The sequence below is a fragment of the Cervus elaphus genome, chromosome 23, assembly GCF_910594005.1.
Source record: "Cervus elaphus chromosome 23, mCerEla1.1, whole genome shotgun sequence".
NCBI lineage: Eukaryota > Metazoa > Chordata > Mammalia > Artiodactyla > Cervidae > Cervus > Cervus elaphus.
In genome coordinates this window covers 48,174,789-48,191,328 of record NC_057837.1, presented here as the reverse complement: position 1 = coordinate 48,191,328, position 16,540 = coordinate 48,174,789, and the positions used below count along the sequence as shown (strand labels likewise).

Genomic DNA, 16,540 nt, shown 5'->3' with positions numbered 1-16,540 from the left:
AGGACGCCCCTCCTGCCGCTTTTTCTTTTTGGTGGACTGGGGTACCTTCCTCTTCTGGGAAGGGGGTTTCCTCCTCATACCAACTCACCATGCAGCCTCCAGGAAATGGGAACCGCCTGGCAGGAGGATCAGATTCCTGGGAGGTGACGGGGCTGCCTCTGCCCCTCTGCAGCTGTCAGCCCTCAGCGCTCACGTTGGCCCGGAAGAGCCGACTCCCTCCAGCTCAGGCCCCAGAAAGGTGGTTGGCTTGGTAGCTAACTGGCTGGCATGAGGCCAGGTGAAGATGGGGGAGGGCTGAAAGGAGGTGCCATGCCTAGAAAGGGGCAGGGGCCGGCCCAGGTCCAGAGTAGGAGAAGGAGATAGGCAGTGAGGGTGTTAGCTGAAGACCACAATGTCTCAGTAGGGAAGGGGGGCTGTAGGAGCTGGGGTATCTGAGGCTCCCTGGTGGGTGGGGCCAGGGCCAGGGGCATCTGGGAAACAGACCTCCTGAAATTCAAAGTTGAGCTGCTAGCCACTGGCTCCTGGAATCTACAAGACAAAATTGAAGACTGCAGACAGGGGCACCCAGGGCTGCCACACTCCGAAAGGACAGCTTCTGGGTGAGTATGACATACTGCTGGACACATGGGCTCCTAGCCTCAGTTTCCAGGATTTTTCTCATTGCCTAGACCCCCAACTAGCAAGAGGAGGGCCTTTCCCTGAATCCAGGGTGGTTGCTCAGGGACTTAGCAGTCAACAGACAGCAGAGCAGAAACACACACCTGCAGAAATGAGGGGATGTCAAGCAGTGACCTCAAGGCCAGGACCTAGTTGGAAACAGCTTTGCCACTCCCACACCAGCCCATTGCTGCCTTATCTACCCCAAGTTGATCTCCCAGCTGCCTGTGTAATCCTGGCTACTCCAGAAACTCCACACTGAGCAGCTCTCGGCCATCCCTTGCTGGCAGGGCTGACTTCAGGAGTTTTTGTTGGGACCAACATGGCATGAGGAAATGCTTGACTCCAGGCTCCCCAGCCCTACAACTGTCTGGAGGCTCCTTTCTTCCCTGAAGGCGACCCTGAGCCTTCCCAAGAAAGCAATCCCAGAACCTGAAGTGTGACCTACAAACCAGATCAGAGGCAAGCCAGACTCACCTGTGGCTGGGCAGGTCTAAGGATAAAAACTGGGACAACCAATGTCTTTGAAACTAACAAAATCTCCCTCAAGTCCCATGTTTTTACCCCAGTGGAGCTTCCTCCCTAGGAAGCCTCCCACTAGAGTGTTATTAAAATATGTTTATGCAGCAACATCTGGGCACCTGGGGAGAATTTACGAAAAGGCCACTTTCCATTCTCTCCAGAAGCTCATGGGATGAAGACAAGCAAAAGGAGAGGCTTACTGGGTTCAGGGACAGATGGGGGAGGCCTTCAGCAAAAGATCACCTACGGGTAGTAACCCTTGAGTGAATCAGAGGGAAGGGCAAAGATTGGGGAAGGAAGGGCAGGCGGTGCCCGGGTGTACATGCGGGAAATGATGGGGGAAGCAGGCAGGGGCCAAGTCACTACACATTCCCGACGCAGGGATCAACCCCCGCCCTTCAGGGAACATCCAGGGCTAGGTTCTCCTGGGAAATGGGCAGCGAGGTGGGGACATTGCCCCTTCTTTCGGGGTTTCCGCTGCATTTAATGGGCTGTCCCGCTGTTCTCTCCAGCCACTCGCCATGTGGTGGGCCCTGCTGCTGCTGCTGCTGCCTTTCCCGATAGCGCCGCGACCCAGCCAGGCGGGGCCGCTCCAGAAGACCCTTGTTTTCCGGCTCACTCAGCAGGGCCCCTGGGGGAGCGGGGCCGGTAACTCCACGGTCTCGCCCTGCGAGTGGCTCCCAGTGGCGGGAGTCACGACCCTGACTTTCGTGAACCGTGGCCTAGAGCGCCTGCCCGGCTGCCTGCCCCGCGCGCTGCGCAGCCTCGACGGCAGCCACAACCTGCTGCGCGCCTTGAGCGCTCCGGAGTTGGGCCACCTGCCGCAGTTACAGGTGCTGACACTGCGCCACAACCGCATCGCGGCGCTGCGCTGGGGCCCCGGGGCGCCCGCGGGGCTGCACTCCCTCGACCTCAGCTACAACCTGCTGGCCACCCTGCCGCCGTGCACCGGGCCCGCGCTGCCGGGTCTCCGCGCGCTGGCCCTGGCCGGGAACCCGCTGCGGGCCCTGCAGCCCGGGGCCTTCGCCTGTTTCCCCGAGCTGCGCCTGCTCAACCTGTCCTACACCGAGCTGGGCCGCGGTGACCACGAGGACCTCGCCGACGCCACCTTCGCGGGGGTGGGCGGCGCGCCCCTGGCCGCCCTCCAGATGCTGGATCTCAGTGGCACATTCCTCCCCCGCGGTGAGTGCCGGCATGGGGTGTCTAAGCCGGCGGGCTGGACGATTCTGGGAGGGAGGGCTGTGAACTTCCTCGAGGGGCGCTGCCCTGGGCGCCTTCTTGCAGGAAGGCTCAAAGAGACCCCAGAGATTCCCTGAGTCTAGGGCACGCTCTTCGAAGCGCCTCACTGGTCTGCACTCCTTGAGTCCCAAGAGCTGAGGACTATTACCACCACTCTGCTTATGAGGAAACTCGGGGCACAGAAAGGAGAATGGCCGGCCTGCAACCTCCAAAACTCCTTAGCGGTTGCCTCCACGTCTGACCTGTGGTGTTCTGGGTCCAGAGCCCACAGGTTTAGCCTCTGTTCTGCTCCCCAGCAGAATAGAGAATGGGGAGTGGATGCATTGCTCTGGGGCTGATGAATGGACAAACCTGGTGTCACACATTTTAACATGAAGCAGCTGATGTTCAGAGGATGCTGTCATTGATTTCTATTAATACTTAGTTGGCTAAAATTCTTTCTGTGAATGTTAAATCCTTCAAACAAGACACAGGAGGGAGGTGAGAATACCTGTTCTGCTGTACTTGGGTATTCTGACTCTGATTTACAAGGCTGGTTTTATTGTTTAAAAACACTTCACATATTGATAATCACCTGTTCCACCACCACCAAGAGAACAAAGAGCAAGAATGGGAAACAGAGGAGAAGGGGCACATTGTCCATTTACTAGGAGAGCGATGAAATGAGATTTCCCGGCCTCCTCCTGCCTCACTCCTCCTCTGAGCCTCCTTCCTTACATTCCTCAAAGATTTCCCCTGCTCCTGGTAGCCATCACGTTGAAGGCTGGGGTACTTCTGTGTGGGGTTTAACAAGAGGGTGGGACAACAGCGTACTTGGAGACAGTGTCCTAGAGTCAAGCTCGGCCTTATTCCTTCCTTGTTGTGTGGCCTTTAGCCAGTCATCATCCTCTGGGACCTCAGCTGTCTGGGGCTGGAAAGGGAAGGACTGGTCTTCTCTGAGGGCCCTTCCAGCTGAAATGGCCCGTGCTTCTGAGATTCCTGAATCTGCCCGCTGTCCACATGCTCAGCAATGACCTTCACCACTCACCTTGTCACTCTCATTGTTTCCTTAATGCTGTGCCAGCCTCATGGGTTCATGCCTTCCAGGATAGTGGGCAGTGTCCCATCTGTATTTCAGTTCAGTCGGGATGGATCAGAAACCTGCCGCGGCTCACATCCCTCTACCTGAGGAAGATGCCAAGGCTGAAGAGCCTAGAGGGGGATATTTTCAAGATGACCCCTGACCTACAGCATCTGGATTGTCAAGATTCGCCAGCACTTACCTCTGTCCATACATACATCTTTCAAGACACTCCTCACCTACGGGTCCTTCATTTCCAGAAGTAAGTGTTACTAAAACACATGACTGATTTTTGTCCATTACACTAAATTGAATAGTCATAACTATTTTATAGAATAAACTAGACCTTCCTTTTTCTCCCATTGCTCTTTCAAGTCCTTGCTGGAGTCTTGTTCTTCCTTATCCTTGTGGTGATATGGTGAGCACATCCCAGAGAGTCCATCCGGCCTAAAAACCAACCAACTCAGTGCTGTCCAGAGTAATGTTAAAACTTCAAACTCTCACACATGTCAAGTTTCCTTCAAGTCCAGGATGAGAAATCTGCAGTGGGAAGAGGGCATCAGGTCTTCTCTATTTCTCCATCCACCTGCTTCCCTATGTAGTTATGCAAGTCAGCAGCCCCTTCCAGGGCTTGAGCAGCTCCTACTTGCACTGGGACCCAGGGGTAGTTCCCTCTGGGCCATGGGTTATTCTGAGTCTTGCCATATCCACCCTCCTTCCCAAGAGCAACTACTATCCTGACTTCTAGCAGGAAGGGCACCATACCTTTGAAGATGATCCCGGGCCACCTGCTTTCCTGGGAGCCCACAGCTAGGCCCTGGGAAGCAAGCACCATTGCCCTGCCATCACTCAATGTAGCCACTTCTCTTTTTTCTGGACTAGCTCCAGACTACTCACTTTGGGGCTTATCATGAGGGGAAAGGAGATAGAACACAGAGCACTTAGCTCAGTGCCTGGCACATTGCGTGTGTACTCTGTAACATTAATGAAGATCATGGTGGTTATGATGATGGTGATATTATGTTGACAGGGATGGTGATAATGGTGTCTCATGATGATGGTGGTGGTGGTTGTAATGAATGGTGACAGGATGGTCATGGTGATGATGATGATGGTGGTGATGATGTGGATGAGAGGGATGTCATCTCTGGCTTAGACTCCTCTTTTGAGTTTCAGACTGATGAAGCATTGTTTATCAGATGTGGAACCAAACTGCTTGGACTCAGTCCTGACTCCACTCACCACTTTCTGGCTATGTGAGTTAGGGCAAGTTACCTATGCTTTTGCGGCTCAGTTTCCTCATCTGTAAAATGGGAATAATGATAAGATCCTCCCCTACTGCATTGTTGTGAGAGGAAATGCTTTGATATGTGTCTAGAACAGTGCCTGGCACAGAACAGGAGGTTTGTGTAATCACTACTGGGCATCTCCGCTGGATGTCTCACAGGTCTTTCGGCATCAGGACATACCTGAATACATGAGCCTGGAGCTCATGGAAACTGTGGGCTGGAGATTCCTAAATGAGCATCCTCAGCACAGAGGTAGTTGAGAAAGCATGAGGTGATAACAGTGATGATGCTGATGGGGATAATAGTGAAGACACCAGTAACAGTGGTGGTGTTGATGGCCATGAGATGGTGATGGTGATGATGAAAGCATGGCCTCTGCTTTCAGGGAGCACACAGTTCTATAGGGAGACGACATCTGTCAATTGTCATGATATGTTGGGATCAGTAACAGAGGCACATGCCACGTACCATGTCATAAGGCAAGTGGGGTCAGTGATCAGCTTCAGCAGTCTGGAAGAAGAACATAATTGTTCCATATCTTCAAAGGTGAATCTAAACTCCCCAGGTGGAGAAAGGCAACCTAGACTCCAAGAAAAGCAGGCAACCCTGGATCAGAAGTGGGGGTGCTTCCTCTTATCCCTACACTTCTCAGTTTGCTGTGATCTGACCACCCACTTCAGTTTCATGATTGAATGGAACCAGAGGCATTTCAGCTGCTATGTCCAGTGGACACTTCTCTATCCCCTGAGCACCTTCTTGAGTCCTTCCTCCCTCGTGACACTCTCTCTTCTCATCCTTAGGATGCTGCTCTGGTGCTTCTCCAGATTTTCTGGATATGCCTTCTTAAGGCCCTTGACTGTTTCCTCTTCTTCAAACTTTTCTGCATGTCATTACTCACCCTACAGGCTTCCTCTAGCACTGTTTCCACCCACTTTTCCAATGCCATAGGATTTGGCAAAATGTGGGGTGTTGGTGATGTTCGTTCTCAATGGAGCCAGAATGGAGTGGGATGAAGAGTCAGTGCAGGTGCAGATAGCTCTGAAGGTTGGCTCCCTGGTCACCAGGTCCAGCCTGGTCTTCATTCCCAATGACTCTGTGCCAGCCCTTCCCACCCACCCTGCAGGGCAGTTTGAGGTCAAGTTCTCATCATTCCCTACCCAGCTAACCAAAAGCCTCCTAACCCATGACCTTCAGGAGTGCACAGGTTAGTGCAGAGAGTCTTAAACACTTCTGTGCCATGAACTTCTGTGGCAGTCTGTGAAGCCTATGGGCCTTCCTCAGAAGAACGTTCTTATATACATAATATCCAGTCCCATCACTTCATGGCAAATAGATGGGGAAAATATGGAAACAGTGACAGATTTTACTTTTTGAGACTCAAAAATCACTGTAGATGGTGACTGCAGTCATGAAATTAAAAGATGTTCCTTGGAAGAAAAGCTGTGACAAACCTAGACAATGTATTAAAAAGCAGAGGCATTTACTTTGCTGACAAATGTCCATATAGTCAAAGTTACAGTTTTTCCAGTAGTCATGTATGGATGTGAGAGTTTGACCATAAAGAAGGCTGCATGCCAAAGAATTGATGCCTTTCAACTGTGGTGTTGGAGAAGACTCTTGAGAGTCCCTTGGACATCAAGGAGATCAAACCAGTCAATCCTAGAGGAAATCAATCTTGAATATTCATTTAAAGGGCTGATGCTGAAGCTGATGCTTCAATGCTTTGGCCACCTGATGCAAAGAGCCAACTCATTAGAAAAGACCCTACTGGTGGGAGAGATTGAGGACAGGAGGAGAAGGGGACGACAGAGGATGAGATGGTTGTATGGCATCACTGACTCAGAGAGGTTCCTTGGCTCAGGCGTTAAACAATCTGCCTACAGTGCAGGAGATTTGCATTTGATCCCTGGATTGGGAAGATTCCCTGGAGAAGGGAATGACAACCCACTCCAGTATTGTTGCCTGGAGAATCCCATAGACAGAAGAGCCTGATGGGCAATAGTCCATGGGGTCGCAAAGAGTTGGACATGACTGACTGACTAATACTTTTCACTGACTCAGTGGATGTGAGTTTGAGCAAGCTCTGGGAGATGGTGAAGGACAGGAAAGCCTGGTGTGCTGCAGTCCATGGGGTCGAAAAGAGTTGGACGTGAGTGAATGACTGAGCAACAAATGTAGGATCCCAAAGAAACCAATTATAGTTATCAAAATATTTTTAAGTGTGTGTTTCAGGACTATGTATGTGTGGTGTGCTTCTTTATTTTGTTGTTGTTGTTGTTCAGTCGCTCAGTCATGTCCGAATCTTAGAGACCCCATGGTTTCCCTGTCCTTTATTATCTCCCAGAGTTTGCTCAAACTTATGTCCATTGAGTCAGAGATGCCATCCAACTATCTCATCCTCTGTGGCCCCCTTCTCCTGCCTTCAATCTTTCCAAGCATCAGGGTCTTTTCCAATGAGCTGGCTCTTTGCATCAAGTGGCCAAAGAATTGGAGCTCAAGTTTTAGCAATTCGGGGTTGATTTTCTTCCTTTAGGATTGACTGGTTTTATCTTCTTGCTGTCCAAGGGGCTCTCAAGAGTCTTCTACAGCACCACAGTTCAAAAACATCAATTGTTGGGTGCTCAACCTTCTTTATGGTCCAACTCTCACATCCATACGTGACTACTGAAAAAACCATAGCTGTGACTATGCTGACCTTTGTCGGCAAAGTGATGTCTTTGCTTTTTAATACACTATCTAGGTTTGTCATAGCTTTTCTTCCTAGGAGCAACCATCTTTTAATTTCATGGCTGCAGTCACCATCTGCAGTGATTTTGGAGCCCAGTAAAATAGAGTCTCTCCCTGTTTCCACACTTTCCCCATCTATTTGCCGTCTATTTGAAGTGATAGGACCAGATGCTATGATCTTCATTTTTTGAATGTTGAGTTTTAAGTCAGTTTTTCACTCTCTTCTTTTACCTTCATCAAGAGACTCTTCAGTTCCTCTATGCTTTCTGCCATAAGGGTGGTGTTATCTGCATATCTGAGGTTATTGATATTTCTCCTGGCAATCTTGATTCTGGCTTGAGCTTCATTCAGGCTGGTATTTCTCATGATGCACTCTGCATATAAATTAAATAAGCAAAGTGACAATATACAGCCTTGATGGACTCCTTTCCCAGTTTGAACCAGTTCATTGTTCCACATCCAGTTCTAACTGTTGCTTCTTGATCTGTATACAAATTTCTTAGGAAACAGGTAAGGTGGTCTGCTATTTCCATATCTTTAAGAATTTTCTACAGTTTGTTGTGATCCACACAGTCACAGGATTTAGCGTAGTCAATGAAGAAGAAGTACATGTTTTCCTGGGATTTACTTGCTTTTTCTATGATCCAATGGATGTTGGCAATTTGCTCTTTGATTCCTCTGCCTTTTCTAAACATTGCTTGTATATCTGGAAGTTCTGGGTTCCTGTACTGTTGAAGCCTAGCTTGAAGGATTTTGAGCTTAACCTTGCTAGCATGCAAAATGAGTGCAATTGTGAGTGCAATTGCACATTCTTTGGCATTTCCCTTCTTTGGGATTGGAATAAAAACTGACCTTTTCCAGTCCTGCAGCCACTCCTTAAATTTAAAAAATCCAGCAGGAGGTCCAACAACTTCAATAATTTTGATGATCACTAAGTTCAGTTCAGTCACTCAGTCGTGACCAACTCTTTGTGACCCCGTGGACTGCAGCATGCCAGGCTTCCCTGTCCATCACCAGCTTCTGGGGCTTACTCAAACTCCTGTCCATCGAGTCAGTGATGCTATCCAACCATCTCATCCTCAGTCATCCCCTTCTCCTCCTGCCTTCAATCTTTCCCAGCATCAAGGTTTTTTCCAGTGAGTCAGTTCTTTGCATCAGGTGGCCAAAGTATTGGAGTTTCAGCTTCAGCATCAGTCCTTCCAATGAATATTCAGGACTGATTTCCTTTAGGATGGACTGGTTGGATCTCCTTGCAGTCCAAAGGGCTCTCTAGAGTCTCTTCCAACACCACAGTTCAAAATCATCAAATCTTCGGCACTCAGATTTCTTTATAGTCCAACTCTCACATCCATACATGACTACTGGGAAAACTATAGCCTTGACTAGACAGACCTTTGTTGGCAAAGTAATGTCTCTGCTTTTTAATATGCTGTCTAGGTTGGTCATAGCTTTTCTTCCAAGGAGCAAGCTTCTTTTAATTTCATGGCTGCAGTCACCATCTGCACTGATTTTGGAGCCCCCCAAAATAAAGTCTGCCACTGTTTTCATTGTTTCCCCATCTATTTGCCATTAAATGATGGGACCAGATGCCATGATCTTAGTTTTCTGAATGTTGAGCTTTAAGCCACCTTTCACTCTCCTCTTTCACTTTCATCAAGAGGCTCTTCAGTTCTTCTTCACTTTCTGCCATGAGGGTGGTGTCATCTGCATATCTGAGGTTATTGATATTTCTCCTGGCAATCTTGATTCCAGCTTGTGCTTCATCCAGCCCAGCATTTTGCATGATGTAATCTGTATGTAAGTTAAATAAACAAGGTGACAATATACAGCCTTGATGTATTCCTCTCCCAATTTGGAACCAGTCTGTTGTTCCATGTCCAGTTCTAACTGTTGCTTCTTGACCAGCATACAGATTTCTCAAGAAGTAGATCAGGTGGTCTGGTATTCTCATCTCTTTAAGAATGTTCCACAGTTTGTTGTGATCCATGCAATAACTTTGGCGTAGTCAATATAGCAGAAGTAGGTGTTTTTCTGGAACTCTCTTGCTTTTTCTATGATCCAATGGATGTTGGCAATTTGATCTCTGGTTCCTCTTCCTTTTCTGAATCTAGCTTGAATATCTGGAAGTTCATGGTTCATGTACTGTTGAAGCCTGGCTTGGAGAATTTTCAGCATTTCTTTGCTAGTGTGTGAGATGAGGGCAATTGTGAGGTAGTTTGAACATTCTTTGGGATTGCTTTCTTTGGGAGTGGAATGAAAACTGACCTTTTCCAGTCCTGTGGCCACTGCTGAGTTTTCAAAATTTGCTGACATATTGAGTCCTACACTTTACCAGCATCATCTTTTAGGATTTGAAATAGCTCAATTGGAATTCCATTGCCTCCACTAGCACTTGACTTCACATTCCAGGAGGTCTGGCTTTAGGTGAGTAATCACACCATTGTGGTTATCTGGGTCATGAAGATCTTTTTTCTATAGTTCTTCTGTGTGTTGTTGCCACCTCTTCTTAATAGCTTTTGCTTCTGTTAGGTCCATACTATTTCTATGCTTTATTGTGGCCTTCTTTGCATGAAATGTTCCCTTGGTATCTCTAATTTTCTTGAAGAGCTCTCTAGTCTTTCCCATTCTATTGGTTTCTTCTATTTCTTTGCATTGATCACTGAGGAAGGCTTTCTTATATCTCATTGCTATTCTTTGGAACTCTGCATTCAAATGAGTATATCTTTCCTTTTCTTCTTTGTCTTTAGCTTCTCTTCTCTTCTCAGTTATTTGTAAGGCCTCCTCAAACAACCTTTTTGCCTTTTTGCATCTCTTTTTCTTGGGAGTGGTCTTGATCACTGCCTCCTATACAATGTCATGAACCTCTGTCCATAGTTCCTCAGGCACTCTATCAGATCTAATCCCTTGAATCTGTTTGTCACTTCCACTGTATAACTGTAAGATATCTGATTTAGGTCATAACTGTATTGTTTAGTGGTTTTCCCTACTTTCTTCAAGTTAAGTCTCAATTTTGCGATAAGGAGTTCATGATCTGAGCCACAGATCATTAAAGTGATTAAAGTGAAAGTCACTTAGTTGTGTCCTACTGTTTGTGACCCCATGAACTATACAGTCCATGGAATTCTCCAAGGCAGGATACTGGAGTAGGTAGCCTTTCCCTTCTCCAGGGAATCTTCCCAACCCAGGGATCGAACCAGGATCTCCTGCATGGCAGGCAGATTCTTTACTAACTGAGCTATCAGGGAAGCCCTTTGATGATCATAAATGACAGAAAACTGTGAAAAGTGGTTTGGAAATATCTGTGTTTTCTTGGTGATTTGTGGTTTGTTGCCTTCATTCGTCACTGAAACAAATGGTGAATTTCAGTTAGAAATTTGTGAAAGAGACCTCCATCCAAGTTCATATACCCTGTCTCCAAGGGCCTCTGGTTGAGAACCCTTGTAATCCAGTCACCATATTCAGCCAGGATATCTGTCTAAATTATAATCTGATTGAGTTTTAAGACAAATGAAAACTCTTCCATGGCTGGAGAAGGTTTACCTCTTTGGCTGGCTCATCCCTGGACTCTACTGCACCATCAACCCCACCCCAACCCTGTGCTCCAGCTGGGGAAGGAGCCACTTCCTCTCTGGGAGCTCTCAAGCCTCTGAAGCTCATTAGATGTCATCTCCCCTGTGGCACCCTCTTCCCTTTTTCTCAAGCCCGCCTTGCTCTTGACTCTCCTCCCCTCACCCAAAGCCTCCCCTGGGACATTATCTGTGATAGATGCTGGCAACATGTGGGTTCCTTGGTACAGCCAGCACTCTCTGGAGAAGGGGTAGCATCCTCCTGGCTTCTCTGCCAACCTGCCATGCCCAATGTCCTCCACCATCCTCTCTGACAATGATACATATGGGAGGGAGAGGCCTTTGGCAATATTTAAGCAAATAAAGAAAACAAGGATTATTTAGAAGATAAGTAGAAACTTCTTCCACGTTAAGGCCCTGTCAGTTCAGATGCAGAGAATACCCAGATGCAGACACACCTCAGGACATGAAGCAGGCTCTTCCATCCTTGGCATGTGATGAGAATGCAACTTGTCTTTATCATGTGCAAGTTGCAATGTGTGGCAGAAAGGGCCACCAGAGAAGGAATAGGCTCCTTTTCCTTATCTATAAAAATGAATGAAATACTGGAAATTCCAGTAGTTACTCAGCAGTTTCACTCCCAGGGGCCCAGGTTGAGTCCCTGGTCAGGAAACTAAAATCCCATAAGCTGCCGGTTTGGCCAAAAACAATAAATAAATAAAAAATAAGTGAGTGAAATACTACCTACCTCATGATTTGACATAATGATATCAATGAGATAATGTTATTATCTGAAATACTAAGCAATGTTGTGTGTGTTCAGTCACTCAGTTGTGTCCAACTCTTTGCAACCCTCTGGACTGTAACCCACAAGGCTCCTCTGTCCATGGGATTTTCCAGGAAACAATATTGGAATAGGTTAATATTTCCTTCTCCTAAGCAATATTACTTACCCCAAAGTATGGTTATCCTTTTCTTCTCCCACTTCAGGCAAAAAAAAAAAAAAAAGAAATTCCTTTGCAAAATGAAGTGCTAAGTACACTCCTTTCTAAGATTTTCACTCTAGCTCTGTGAAATCTGCTAAAAGCAAGCATTTGCATATGTGTGTGTGTGTGTGTGTGTGTGTATACACATACATACATTCATACACACACATATATGGGGCTTCCCAGGTGGCGCTAGAGGTAAAGAACCCACCTGTCAATGCAAGAGATGTAAAAGATGCAAGTTTAATCCCTGAGTTCAGAAGATACCCTGGAGAAGGGCCTGGCAAACCACTCTAGTGTTCTTGCCTGGAGAACCCCATGGACAGAGGAGGCTGGTGGGGAGTCTATAGGTTTGCAAAGAGTCAGACATGACTGAAGTGACTTAGCATGCACTCATGCATACACATATATGTGGGTTATGCTTAAGTTTCAATATAATGGCACACACATATGTTCACTGCTCCCCAGGGGACAACTGTCAGGTGCCCACCAGCCAGGAGTGTTAGAGCAGATCTGGGTGGTGGGTCCTTCCTTGCCCAGAACATCTACATCTCCCCCAGAGCAACAGAAGAAGGTTCCCAGGTAGATGGAGAAAAGCCAGTCTTCAGTTGGAAAAGGCCTGTGGATACAATGCAGTTCCTGTTGCTCACGATTCTCAGATTGTAACTAGAATGTGTACAAGAGGCTGGGAGACTCTAGGAGTTGAGACAGTTGAGGCCGAAGACTTTGGGCAAAAAGAGCAGAAAACCAGGAGGGAGCCTGCCATTGCTAGGCGTGGTACATTGTTGGCAAAAATGGCCCCAGTGATTCCTTCCATCATCCCTGTATACACAGCCCTTTGCAAATGTGACTTTGCAGCTCTTCCCAGAAGTAGAGTCTATTCTCCACCTCTTAAAGCTGGGCATAGCCATGTGACATGTTTAGGCAAGAGGGACATTAGCAAATGTGATGTAAGCAGAGACTTGGAAGTAGTTAAGCAAATTGGGGCTCACCCTCTCTTGCTGGTAGAGACTGGCGCACCACCATGTGCGCAAGCCCCCTGGGTGATGAAAGACACACAGAGAGAGGCCCTGGCAAACCAGCTGAGACTCCATATAAGTGAGGCAATCCTAGATCTTTCTGGCCCAGGTGAGCCAGCCCAGACCATAAGAACCACTGAGTCATCCCACAGAATCATGAAAAAAGATAAATATTTATTGTTTTAAGTTAAGCTAGTAAGAGCTAACTGATACACTTCAGTGAGGCATCTTCCAAAGGACTAGTGTGGAATGCCATCAGCTACAGTCCATCTGCTGTAGTATAGAGTGTTCTCACTAAGAACATATGTATACCTATGGCTGATTCATGTTGATGTTTGACAGAAAGCAACAAAATACTGTAAAGCAATTATCCTTCAATTAAAAAATCAATTTAAAAAAATCTGCCCTTTCTTCACTGGTCTATAATAACAATATCATACTTTTATGAAGAGATCTAGAAGATTAGAAGAACTTTTATAATCGCAGGCTCTTTTTTATATAGCCAGCAGGGAGAATTGTCTCCATTTGTTATGAGAGGTGATACTGACTAGGTTAGGTGAGTATCTCCACAGTTTAAAAAAAAAAAAAAATCCAAGGTCATTAATAGTTTTCTCAAAGCAAACTAGCACCTAACAGAATGGTTTTCCCATGACACCACTGTGGCTCTCTGGGTTTAGTGTTGACCTAATTGTACAAGCCTGAGTTAGTTAATTTTTGTGTGTTTCAGCTGCAACTTGAGTTCCTTCCATCCTTGGAACTTGCATTCCTCCCAGGTCCTGTCCATCAACCTCTTTGGCAACCCTCTCACTTGCAGTTGTGAGTTGTCCTGGCTCCTCATGGATGCAAAGAGGATTGTCCTAAGCAGGTAACACGTTAAAAAAGCAGATGACTGAGGGGTGAGGATCAAACCTCTGGAGCTGAAGTTCTCACAGTTTGTATCTTACTCATGTAACAATGCTGGGCAGATTGGCAGTGCTGGGTGTGGCAACTGTTCCCCATGTAGTCACAGTCAAGGACCCAGGAGATGAAGACTCTGCCTCCATCCCCCAAGCCTGAGGAGCAAAGAGCTGGAGGAGCCCACTCAGGAGGTTTTAAGGGCCAGGCCATCACTTTCACCCATATCCCACTGGTCAGATTAACTTAGCAGGTCATGCCTACTGCATTGGAGGCTGGGAAATGTAGTGTAGCTGTGTGCCCTCTAGGAAAAGAAAATGGGCTAAGTAAACAGCTCTTCTGCTAAAGTGGTGTTATCATTGCTCATTTTAGAAATGAGCGAACTGGGGCAAAAAGAGGAAGGTACTTGCTTAGATTCATGCAGCTGCTGGGTGGAGGAGGCAGGATCTACTGTCTTCCAAAATTCTGCTCTTGGAACTTCCCTGGCTCTCTGGTCATTAAGGCTCTGCTGCTTCCAATGCAGGGGACCCCGGTTCCATCCCTTGTTGGGGAACTAAGATCCCATGTGTGGCCAAAGAAAAAAGGACATGAAAACGTGTTCCACTGAGTCCCCAGAACAGAGCCTGACCTTCTGTGGCATTCAGTCCAGTGACCGTGGCCTTATAGAGCTCCCATGGGACAGGAGCCTGAATATCAGTGGGGCTCAGTCTGCCACCCCTCACCCCTTCATCTTGCCTATAGCACCAGGCTCTTTGCAGTGAATGAAAAGGTTGAGAGTTCAAGCTCTTCACACCACTTACTACTATTGATTTTGGCTGTTACTTAAACTCTTTGTGCCTCTACCTCCTCATCTGTAAAATGGGTATAATAGTGCCTATCTCATGAGGTAGTGGAGATTAAATTGGTTTATATAGAAAAGTGTTAGCAATAGTCCCTAGCATGTGGCAAAGTACTCAAAAAATGTTAGCTAGTATGAGTGCTGTTACTAGTACTCACCACCAGGAAGCAGAGAGGTGAGAATAAAATGACAGACCACTCTTAGAGCATCTGGACTGCCCTTCACCATTCTCACCCTGGGTTTAGGCTCTGCATTTGCTAGCCATGCTATCTTGGGCAGTTAGCTCCTCTTTCTGAATTCCCATTTCCTTCTCTGTCCAATGGGACTTACAAGGGGAGCCTCCTTGATGGGTTGTCCTGAAGGTCACCGAGGTGACCCATGTTGAGTGTGTACCATGTGGTACCCGGCAGATGTGTTACAAGGCTTGGGAGAGGGGTTATCTGCCCTAAGGACTCAAAGCCCAGCACAGAAGCAGACCCTCTAACTGACCAACCTCTTTCCTCTAGGGAGGCAGACATTGTGTGCAAACCAGCTGCAAGATCCAGTGGCACCTTCTCAGCCCCTCTTTTGCTGTCCCAGCTGCCAAGTGTGTGCCATTCGGACCAAAACACCACCCTCCTTGATTCCAACCCACCTTCCTCGGTCATCTCCACCCACACACCATCTGCTCAGGGTTCCTCCACCTTGCGGAGCACAACACTCTCCACCACACCTGCGGGAGGCCAACAGAGCATCACCAAGTTTCCCTTCCTCCCTGTGGATTCCCGCACACGAGCCGCTGCCGGGCTGCGGCACCGCCTTGCGAAGGATGGGGCCGCTCCCTCCACTACTGTCTCTCCAACAGGTTCAAGCAACTCTGGCAACCCACCTAAGGCTGTGAGCACGGCCTGGACAGAGCACCAAGAATATGCTCCCGGGCTTATCCTGGAGCCTAACATCTCAGCGGCCTCCATCCCATGGGCCAGCAGACACCCTGGTCTCTCCCCTGCCTCCCGGGACTCAGTGAGCCTGCCCCAGCCCGCCTGGGAGACTCGAGCCACCCCGCAGGCTCGCCACCCGCCTCCTTCCGAGCGCGGGATTCCTGTCCTGCTGCTGGACGACTCCAGGGAGGAGGAGGAAGAGGAGAGCGGAAAGGAGGAGGTAGGGGCGCCCGCCTGGGATGTACCCTGCGATTACCACCCCTGCAGGCACCTCCAGACACCGTGCGCAGAGCTTCAGCGGCTCTGGCGGTGCCGGTGCCCCGGCCTCAGCGGAGAAGACACCCTGCCAGACCCTCCCAAGCTGCAGGCGGTGGCGGAGACCACCGACACGTCGGCACTCGTGCGCTGGTGCGCCCCCAACTCAGTGGTGCGCGCCTACCAAATCCGCTACGCGCCGGAGGGCTGGCCAGGGAACCAGTCAGTGGTGGCGGACGTGTGTGCCACCGCGCGCCAGCACGCCCTGCATGGGCTGTCCCCGGCCACCGCCTACCGGGTGTGCGTCCTGGCGGCCAATGGCGCGGGGCTGAGCCAGCGCGGGGCGTGCGCCGCCTTCACCACCGGGCGCAGCCCCGGGCTCGTCGCCGCAGGGCTGGGCTCCGCTGGCGGCCTGCTGCTAGTCAGTACAGCGCTGCTGGCCACCGGCCTCTGCCGCCGGGGCCGGACGCCAAGCACCCCGCCCTGCCACGCGCAGCTGCTGGCCTACCGCAACCCCGCATTCATCCCTGTGCCCGCGACCCCGCTCTCACAGGCGGGTGTTGACTGA

At 48.8% G+C, this 16,540-nt stretch overlaps 1 protein-coding gene across 1 annotated transcript; it reads left to right on the top strand.

Annotated features, from left to right (window-relative positions):
• The first annotated feature begins 406 nt into the window (after positions 1 to 406).
• Positions 407 to 16,540, top strand: LRRN4 (leucine rich repeat neuronal 4). Its single transcript, XM_043882806.1, has 5 exons — positions 407 to 599; positions 1,692 to 2,361; positions 3,536 to 3,740; positions 13,793 to 13,930; positions 15,304 to 16,540. The coding sequence occupies exons 2-5, from the start codon at positions 1,701 to 1,703 to the stop codon at positions 16,538 to 16,540; spliced, it is 2,241 nt and encodes a 746-aa protein (XP_043738741.1). The 5' UTR covers positions 407 to 599; positions 1,692 to 1,700.

What these genes read in the sequence shown, in the direction of transcription:
- LRRN4 (XM_043882806.1), top strand. Translation starts at nt 1,701, where the DNA reads ATGTGGTGGGCCCTGCTGCTGCTGCTGCTGCCTTTCCCGATAGCGCCG. An exon ending in CGGGTCCTTCATTTCCAGAA is followed by an intron (nt 3,741 to 13,792) that starts GTAAGTGTTACT and finishes TGTGTGTTTCAG; the next exon opens with CTGCAACTTGAGTTCCTTCC. An exon ending in AAGAGGATTGTCCTAAGCAG is followed by an intron (nt 13,931 to 15,303) that starts GTAACACGTTAA and finishes TCTTTCCTCTAG; the next exon opens with GGAGGCAGACATTGTGTGCA.